Here is a 10,401-nt window from a genome sequence, read left to right as displayed (position 1 = left end):
TCAGCAGGTGGCAGTCTTCCCTCCACATCCAGCCAGCCCGTGTTTTGTAATCCTGCAGGAGTGCTTCACTGTTAAAGGGTGTTGCAGGCACTCAAAATTCCTCCAGTTACAACTACCCACAGGATTATTTCGTGTCTCATTTTGTCAAAAGAAAAAAAAATTGTTTAAATACAAACCATATTCTGGGCTAGAGACAGAAGTAATGGCAAACAAAAAGAGGATTGTTCTAATTAAATGTTTAAAGAGACTAGATATAAAATGTATTTAAATACATATATATAGAAATACATAAAACCTTACTATAAAAGGTAGATACCGTCCTCATACTGCCAGAGGCACCTTCAAAGCTGGCAGTTTCCAAAAGAGACTAAAACTTTGATTCTCAACTCCAACTTGATTTCCACATCCAATTCTTAAGGTTTTTAAGTACATACAAATTCTGTCAATAGCTTGGAGGACAAGAATATTGAATTCACATACCTAAAAATGTTCTTTGCACTCATGTGAAGTAACAGAGAGTAATTTTGATATAGTATATGAATACAACAGTTAGAACATAATTGTGCTATTTAAAAATTATTTTTAAAAGGTAACCTTGAGGCACTACTGCCTCTGTTAAGTTAGAAGAATGAACCACCTGCATGTCTCTTAACCCAAACACCATCACATAACAGTAGATAATATAAAAAAATCATCCTTTGAAAAGCTCCTGCTTAAGCGCTGAAAGGAAAAAAATATTTGTAAAAATTAAAATTACAAACAAAAGCCAAAGCTACTACAGAGATATTGCTCTTCAAACACAATCTTCCCTCTTAGACATGATTGCTCCTCACATGCAGTGGGAATGGCTTAGAAGGACTTGTGTTTTATCACCAGGCATACAAAGTGTATCTGAGAATTCTCAAAAGCAACATCATGAGGAGAAGTAATGTACAACCAAAACAAAAAATAATCCCTGAAGTTGAAAAATATATCAGTTAAGAATAAAAATTTTGTCTGTGTAGAAAGACCCCACTACATCTAAGCAGGAGTCATGCTCTTCGAAGGAGGGCTTGATGAAGAAATTACCCATTTCACAGGTCTTACATTGTCCCTTTTTAATGGGATGTATTTCATCTTGAGAAATTTATTCACAGAAGGAGCCTGAAGGGAATGTGGAAATCCGGGGCTTGTTCAAGGGTTTTTGTTTTCTTTTTCAAAAAATACATATTTCTGTTTTACGTGGTAGATGTCAGTCTGTCTGATCACAGAAACTTAAAAAGATTTATGAAGAACTACTGATTTTAGAAAAATGCCCTCACTGTCAACTAATACAGTTGATTAAGCTCATAGTCAGTGATTGATTAACTGAGAAATGTCTGCTTTCCTGGTCCTGCCAGGCTAATGGAATTACTCCTCCAAGGCTAAAAACTGACTTCAAAAATAGAAAATACATGGAATAAGGATCAGCTTTTCAAATCGTAACAAAATGCAGCCGCTGAGACACCTCTCCTCTCTGTAGCCACCATCTAAGTACTGGAACACAATCATGAGGGACCCCCTGAGCCTTCTCTTCTCCAGGGAGAGAAGACCTGACTCCTTCAGTCTTTCCTCATAGGATAGGTTCTCCAGCCCTTTGACTTGTGGATCAGTTCTACAAAATTCAAACTAGAGAAAAGGCATTACAAAAATACAGGAATGCTTAGGAGAACCATCTCTAAGTCATCTAGTACAAGAGTGGATTCCATGATCCCAACTTAAATTTTTCTTCTCCTAGTTTTGTTCCAATACTCTCAGCCACTTTCAGTGGTAGGAGGAGCATTAAGCCCAAAGAGCCACACTCCTTAAGGAGGGACCAAACCAATATAAATTTCCTCCTGTGCCACCTGGGTGTCTCCCACAATCAGCTCACTGCAACAGGGCACTTGCTTCTTATTAGTCATGAGCCAGACAAGGATGAAAACACAGGAGATGATAAATTTCCTTCATCCTAAATTTGCAAGAAGACTTTTTTTGCACTTTTCTCAACTGATCTTCCCTTATTTCATCCCAAATGCTGAAACTCACTAACAGAAACTTACATAGGATACAGTCAGGGTAGAGCTCTTTGTGGTTTACGTCCTGGGACTGAATGGACATTCCAATGTCAAGATCTGTCTACTAAATAACCAACTACCATTTAACTTGTGCATTTTGGTTTGTTTTCTCCAGGCCATCATAGTGTACAGCTTTCTCAGTCTGAACCTGATGACTCAAATATCAGTCTTTCCAGGTTTCTCCAGATCAGTGATAACTGCTTCTGGTTCCAACATACAACCACTCACAAATATTATCAGGATAGTATTTACACTTCTGCACTGCTAATGGACAAGGTAAATAAACTCATGGCCTTGTGTGAAATCTAACAGACACATCATAACAAATCTATATGTTATTATTTGTCCTCGCCCTGTGTTTAAATGTCTTTTGGCTAATACCAGTCTTAGTTTGGAAGATTTTATATATTCCCTTATTATATTAGTTCAGAGCTGGGAGATTCTCTTTAACCCAAGACTGAAATAGTTTTATAAGCCACGTTTCAGGACACTTTATTGAATGTTTTCTAGAAATCCAAACGTCATACCAGTTATACTTCTGCCAACCGCTCATTCTGCAAATATATCATAAAAGCAAAATGAGCAAAATGAATCTTGTGCAGTGTATTATTTACAAATGACAGCTGTTTTGGGAAAGCCAAAAATGATACTCTCCATTATTTTCTCTGTTATTTTTCCCTTGCTTTACCGAAGAGAACAAACAATTGTCAAAAACATACTTTACTATAATCATAAATGGATACTACCACAATTCTACCCCTTTTCCTTTTCTGTGAATTTATGAATTATATGAACTATATGAATTTTCTGTAAACACCATAAACAATGCTCTGGGTTCTCATCCTTCCCTCTTCCACCTCCAAAATGTCATCACTGGCATAGCAATTTTATTAGCTTTTGGAGAAGTACCAGTTGAAGCAGCAAGTTTTCCTAGTACAACATCTTGCCTGTTTTTTCCTCACTTCTGCTCACTATTCAAGTATTGCTATTATCTTAAGTAACCTCATCAAACAAAGATTAGAAACAATAATAAGTCCAAAAGACCTCAATATGTTTGGAGTACAGGTATTTTTGTATCCCAGAGTAAATGTAAAATGCTAAGGAGACATAAATTACTTCAGTCTTCAAAATATGTATATAAAGAACTTGAAAGACCATGAAATATATTGTGTACAGGTAAAAATTTCATTAGCAGTTGAAAGTGTTTAAGAAACAAGACCTAAATGGTTGCAGTCATAATCGATTCACCAGATGAAAAGAAGTCAAATGTTTAGAAGCATGGTAAGAATACACAGAGACATCAGCCATGCTTAAGAGAATGAGACCTTCAAGCGTGTGACAGTAGGATGTAAAACACACGATCACTATGTATTTTGAAGGTTTCATCGTTCACAACTGGAGATACCAACAGTAAGTTAGATGGTCATCAAAAAGAGTACCGTTGATGCATCCTCTAACATGCATATTTATTTGAAAAAATAGATTAATCTTTCCCCAATGTGGTAGCGAATTACAGAACAGGGATAACAGATCACAGCAAAAACAGTTATTCAAAGGCATATTAAATGATATGGCAAAGTGGCTCCTGCAGAATCAGTTATCTGTGCTGATCAGCGTAAACAGATACTCAAAGTTGTCACTGCTGTTTATTCTAAATCGAGGTATATTTATTTCACTTGCACAGACTGGAAAGTTGTTTAAGGGAAAAAAAAGGATGGGGAAACATACCTCTGATAAAAACGTCTGGGCTGATTTCTGTGCTCCTACATGGAGCAGATATTCATAAACGTACAGTGCTAATCTGAAAAATAAACAAAAAGGACAGTATTTAGTATTGTGATTTTGTTTGCTCCTCTTCTTTAGAAACAAATGGTTATTGGAAGTTTGAGGTACCTTTCACAAACCCCTGTATACTGAACATATCAAATCTACTACCTGTACCCAAATTTTTAAACTGGACACTCAGGTCAATTTGCCCACAGGCGTCTCAACAGTAGTTAATTAAATATTATTACGCCCCAAAATTATTTAATGTCAACATTTTTTATAATATTTGGACAAGTGCCCAACCGATCTACTGCTGCTCTGTATTTGCCCATGCTATACCACACTTCCTGTAAATAAGATATATTCATATAGCAACATCAATTGTTTTCCCAGACTAATTTTTTTTTTACATGTGGAATATATCAAGCTGTTAGCACAGTTGAACAATAGCCTGTGTTTATTCGAAGAACACGCAAACTTCAGGCTGCATCAGGAAAACTAATCCCAGCATCCAGCCATGGCATGCAGTATAACCACATCTCTCAAGCAAAGTGGAAACACATTTTTAGATTCATTTAGACTTGTGCATCTAGGAGTTCTGATGACAAGATCTACGAACGACGGTCACAGCTCCCAAAGGAGGTTCACAAAAAGTGATATTCAGCACTCAGGCACATCTCTAAGTTCAAAGAGCCAGAATAAGGATCTCACTGCAGAAAGAGGACTCGTACCCCAAATGACAACCCACCAGAACTTGGGCTGGGAAGCCTCGTCCAGCAGCCCAAGAAGAGGGGAGCAGTAAAAACAACCAATTCCTATTCATACAGGCTATGTAGGCTAGGGTGTAATTAGAAAACCAAGGAAGCAGCACTTTCTATTCATCAGCTGACTCTCCAGAGAAGCTCATGTCTGTCTGCATATTTCAAGTATTTCTAAATGAAAACTCATTTAAAAGTATGCTTTAATAATAATGCTTGGAAATTGTCTATAGAACACATTGGTTTGACAAAAGAAAGTCAGGCTGTGCGTCTTTTAAATTTGCTACCTGAACTGCTTTGAAGAAGTAAAATGTATCTGCATGCCCTTTGTGATACACTTCTTATTTGAAATATTTTGCTACTTGTATTCAGAAATATGTAGTTTAATTTTAAAAAGTAGAGATACATAGAGTATCTATTTTCCTGTTACTGTTCAAAACATATGCAACGTTACATGCATCACGGCACTGATGACAGTAGTAATTATTGCAGTAATCTACTAAGTGTGAAGCTTTAAGGAGTGGAAATTTTAGAAAAGGCATTCTGTAAGAATTGTTTTCACTAGTTGTTTGTACTTTGCACATGCAATACAGACACTGCTTTACTCTCCAGCTTTAAAAGCAAACATGTACTTTTTTTCCTGAAATTTAAAAAAAAAAAATATGCTTAAATAGGACTGGTTTTAGTCTGAACCTCGAGAAGGGTGCTATTCACTTTTTAATTCCAGTATTTTACAAACCAGTCATTTATTCATTTGTATTGTGCCACATCAAAGGCAGAGCTCAGTGTGCTAGGCAGAAAACACTTGGCTCTTCTCGTGGAGTGCACTCCCATCCAGGGCTCAAGCTCAGAGAGGACGTGGTGATATGCCTCTCTAAGTACCGTGGAGAGGGAGAGGATTACTACTCTCTAGCCTCTCAACCCGAAAGCACAACTTCATCTGTCAAAAAAAAAAAAAAAAAAAGACCACATCTTGTTGACTTAATTCTTCCCAGTTCAACTATCATGCAATTTTTAAGCAATAAATGGCTGTAGACAAAATCTAAGAAAGAGGTAAAAGGCAGAGAGGAAGCACTTTCTGCAACAGACAAAATGACTTGAATACCCAGTAATGCTTTAAAGCATCTCATTTGTCTTCTGAGATTCCCTTTTTTGTTCTTATCAAAACATGAAGCCTGCAGTCCAGATAACAGGATTTGTGTGATCATATCCTTTCTACCCCGCAAAGGAAAACGAAACAGCACAAAACCCAGGAGTTTATTGCTGGCACACCACCTTCATAAGTCTGCCATCTTTTGAAAGCTTTAGCAAATACTGCACCATGATACCCAAATTGACAGCACAATGCTTTAATATCAAGACAGATTTGCAAGTCTCATCTCAGGATTCCTGGAGTCTGCCTGCAAAACACTGCACACGCAGCCATGCTCCAGCACCAGTCAACATCACTACCCTGTGCCCATCTTCTCTGGCCCAAAAAATCCAGACCATTTCAACACTGCAAAAAAGATAAAACTTCGACATAAATACAAAGCATTTGCTAAATTAATTGTAATTAAATACATAACATCTCCGACTCTTTGGCATGCATTATTACATCTTGGCCTAAACATATTAGCAGTGACATGAAATTGTGCAACAACTGTGTTTATTAAGCGTGGGGGGTAAACAAGGTGCATTTCGGAAAGAAAGAAAAAGAAACCAACAAATATTTCAGGCTTCCAAGTTGATGCACCTACGCTAAATCAAGAAAGAGCAGAACTACACTGGCAAGGGGACTGCCTGGCTCCTGTGACAGGAAAGCCAGGACCACCTTCCATGAACAGATCTGAGAGAAGGCACTACATAAAATAACCTGATTGCATCTTATTAGATCCAAATCACTGGTCCGCTCCTAGTTCCTACGCTGTCAGGAAGTCTTTACAGAAGTTAACAACATTACAGCTTCATTCATAAATAAATGCATTTACCACAGAGATCAAAAGAAAGATACTAATGTTTTACTGGCATTAGTAGCAGCAAAAGTATCAATGGAAACTGATGCTCTGAGGGAAGACAAGAAAGAAAACCAAAAAAGATGGAACACTGTGTAACAAGGAGGATTACCAACTATATGAACTGCTGTATTAACTACAGTGCAAGACCAGAATAAGATAAAAATTAGGCTGCAGTCCAAGTGTGTAAAATGAACAAATTAATAAACTATTCAGTACCTCAGCAGATGACTAAGCAAGTGAGATGGTCTTCAATACCAAAGGACTTGGGATTGAAGTGGCATTTTAAAAGACTGGTTTTGGTTATTAAACTGGTGTGAGAAACTGTATAAAAGCAGCAAGGAGACATATGTTAAATTTTCACATTTGCATACTTGTTGACATCCCACGACTAATGTGAGGAAAAAATATTTTCAATCAATTTATTACAATGCTGAAGTAAATTTTTTGTTAAAGACATGCCATAGGCCAGAGTTTCCCCCTCCCCAACAAGACAAACAGATCACACATTCATCTATGAAATGATGATACATTCACTCTACTATTTTTTTTAAAAAAAGTTACTGTCTAGCTCTTATTGCTACAGTGCTCATTTTGTTAAGCTGGTGCTAAATTGGTGTGTTTTGCCTGAGGTGTCTACTCTAATTGGACAAGGCATTTGTACAACCTACAAATATCTATTGAACTCAGAAGAGAAGAACCATTTACACGGTTCTAGTCAACGAGTTATCAGAATATTACCAGGAAATAAACAGTAATCACTCTAACTGTTCTGTGGAAATTATCTTCTTACATGTTAAGGTAGGAAAATGCAATTAGCTTAATGAAAACTTAAATCCAAGCCTTGCAGCAGCATGCCCCCCCACTGGTGAAAACTAGGTGGCAAACTCTCCCAGTTCCAAATCAAAAGATTAATACAATGCCTCTTTCTATAAAAATGAAAAGCTGAAAGCATCAGGAAAACATTCACTTTATCTGGTTTCGGTATCTAAGGTGCTCTCAGTCAAACTCCCTAAACCAACCCAGCAAGCTTCACTGACTGTGGGTAGGATACTCAGATAACTGTCCAGAGGAGCATATGCCTACAGGAGAGGGGCTCAAGTTATTATCACAAACTCTTTTGGGAAATAATTTGTCCATAGAAGGTAAAACAGTCTGATCTGTGTTACACTCCATAAGAAGACACGTACCAAGAAATGTTTGTCTCTCAGTCAAAACTGGCCTTGAAGCACTAGGTTTCATTTATCATCATTTCTTAGGAGACAAAGGAAAAAAGGCAAATGGCCACATTTTTCCATGAGTTCCAAAGTTGGCCTTAGAAAAGTATGGAATTGCAACAAATTAACTTCTGCTTTCTCCTGAAAGCTGCCTAGTAAACCTATCAGAAGGACATGACATATTATAGTTCCATGCAGTTGAGAAGAAGTGAAATTGTTTTCATTGTTTTATTAGCCACATCATAACCAAAAATACATGTAATTTAACTGAGGGCAGAGTGGTGTATAACCGTTATACACAGCAAGTTATAAAATCAATACGATGGAGCAAGAGCCTGCACCTCCCCAGCTCTGGCAGTGTGTCAAAGCACAGTTCAGGTACTGTGCCTGACTTCTGCAGTGCCAACACTCAGCTCACCACTGTGATAAGCAACTGCTGCCTCCTCACTGCCACATTTGTGATGGTGAATGACTGCACATCACAGAAATCTCCCTAGATGCTACCATCTCCTCCACCTGCAACAGACATTAAGCTGTTAAAATCTGATGCTGGATCTTAAAAAAAATAAAAAGGACATATAATGGGAACATTCCACACCTGAGCATCACTAAGATAGATCTAGCATTTCTGGATTGTTGACAATATTTTAAACTATTAATGGATGGAAAGTTCTGCATATGGCACACCATTCATTTAACGTTCAGCTTTTGAAACAGGAGTTAAAAACCAGAATGAACACTAGTAAATGCATATTCATATGTAAGTTTTATTTTGTGTGAAGAAGAAGCAGCTGAGCAATATTTAAAAAATCCATAGAAATTTTAGAATTTAGACTATTCTAAATCATACATTTCAATAGAACATAGAAAAGTTCCATTGGAAAAAGTTTAAATATTCCTGTTTGTTTCAGGAGACTCACAGTATTCCAATATCACTACTCTGACCTATACAGAGAAACAGATTTTTTTGTTTGTTTCCAAAAACGTACGCAGATTTCATTTCAAATCCAGAAAATCCTAGGAATCTCTCTCACTAAATCCATATTTTAAATGTAACACAACAGCTAAAACTATCTCAAAACTGTGGTTTCTTGAACAAATTTTCTTGAATCCATCAATCCAGTACTTTAAAAACTGCCCCAACGATCCTGATGGTGAGCTGGTTTTGCTAATTTTCAATCAAAACCAGCCAACAATACTTATTAGGAAGTCTCATATTTTTAATAGATGTGTGCCAAACCACTCTTTCTCTTCTACTTGACCATACTGAGAGTCATCCTCCTCTCTTTTTCTCTCCCTCCCCATATATTTATATACTAATACAATTTTTCCCTTTTTTTACCCCTTATATAAGTGCATACATATAATCTTTTGCTGTTCACCTCCTCTGAGATTTAGGTAATTCAGCATGCTGTCAGTTACCATCGATGAGAGTGGACTGGGACAGGAGTCCACAGGGGCCATGCTGGGTGCAGAAGTGCTCTGCTGCACACAGCCGAACCCTGCAGGGTCACCAGTGCTTATCTCTGCTCAGCTCCCCTCAACAGCTGGGTGAGAACAGTTTGGATCAAGCACCAAACCCGAGCTATACCCAAGGACGTAGCTGCACTTTTTTCACTTGCTTAGGCAGGTATGTTAGCAACGACCTGGACGTGGCAGTGACTGAGCTGCACGCAGACCCCAAGCACTCCAGCTCTCCCACCCACACCATTTCACCTACGCATCATTTACATCTGGGTTTGTCTAGCTTGAGGCCAGCAGACTGCTCTTTTCAAAAACCTCTAGTCATGCCAGTCTACTCTTTTATTTCCAGCTCAAAACATGATCTATCTTAATGTTATGGCTTGGTATCCTATCAACAAAGTGATCAGTTTTCCTAGAAACACCTGGGTATTAGATGAAACCCAAACACTGGTCTGAGGAAACAGTGTGCCCCAAAGGAGACAGTCGATGTTTGTTTGGCTATGTGCACTGCCTTTCCTAAGAGCTCCTATCACAGCCCTGCAAACACAGGCAGTATAAAAGTGTATGTATTTAACATTATTCAGACACAGGCAATGTATTCCACATTATTCATATGCATTTATTTCTTCCTCTCTCTTTAGATAGCAGAAAACACTGTATGTTTCTAAATTTCTAAAGAAAACATTGTATGTATCTAAATATCTGGGGCTTATACCCAGTGCTATAATGAATCGTGGCCTCAGTGCCCTGTTTTAGGTTGATGGTACTTTCCAAATAAGCTGATCCTTCTCCTTGTTCATTCCAATTTTACAGAGAGGGAAGCCTTCTGCTACCATGAATATGGGCAGGTAGACTCAACTCTAGTCTCTCTTCCACTTGATTGCTTGCAAGAAGTCCTGAAGATATGCCTTGGTAAGTCTGGTTACCCTCCCTGTGACTACTGCTTCAAGTGTCCAATTTTGAACACTTGTAAAATTAAAAAACAAAACAAAACAAAAAAAAAACAAAAAAAAACAAAAAAACAAAAAAAAAAAAAACAAACAAAAAAAAAACAACCAAAAAAAACAAAAAAACAAAAAAAAAAAAAACAAACAAAAAAAAAACAACCAAAAAAAACAAAAAAACA

General features: G+C 37.5%; 1 protein-coding gene across 1 annotated transcript in view; it reads right to left on the bottom strand.

Moving 5' to 3' along the window:
- Nucleotides 1-3,932, bottom strand: part of LOC103780985 (single-stranded DNA-binding protein 2-like) — a gene marked incomplete at both ends in the record, with an annotated part of 87,108 nt that extends 83,176 nt beyond the window's left edge. The window contains one exon of the mRNA XM_008948690.1: nucleotides 3,804-3,932. Coding sequence (XP_008946938.1) covers nucleotides 3,804-3,932 — 129 coding nt within the window. The remainder of the gene's footprint in view (nucleotides 1-3,803) is intronic.
- Between the last annotated feature and the right edge of the window lie 6,469 nt (nucleotides 3,933-10,401).

Source organism: Merops nubicus, unplaced genomic scaffold (assembly GCF_000691845.1).
Source record: "Merops nubicus isolate BGI_N331 unplaced genomic scaffold, ASM69184v1 scaffold21381, whole genome shotgun sequence".
In the NCBI taxonomy this organism is placed as follows: Eukaryota; Metazoa; Chordata; class Aves; order Coraciiformes; family Meropidae; genus Merops; species Merops nubicus.
The sequence above is the reverse complement of the archived record's forward strand: the minus strand, read 5'-3'. Positions and strand labels throughout refer to the sequence as shown.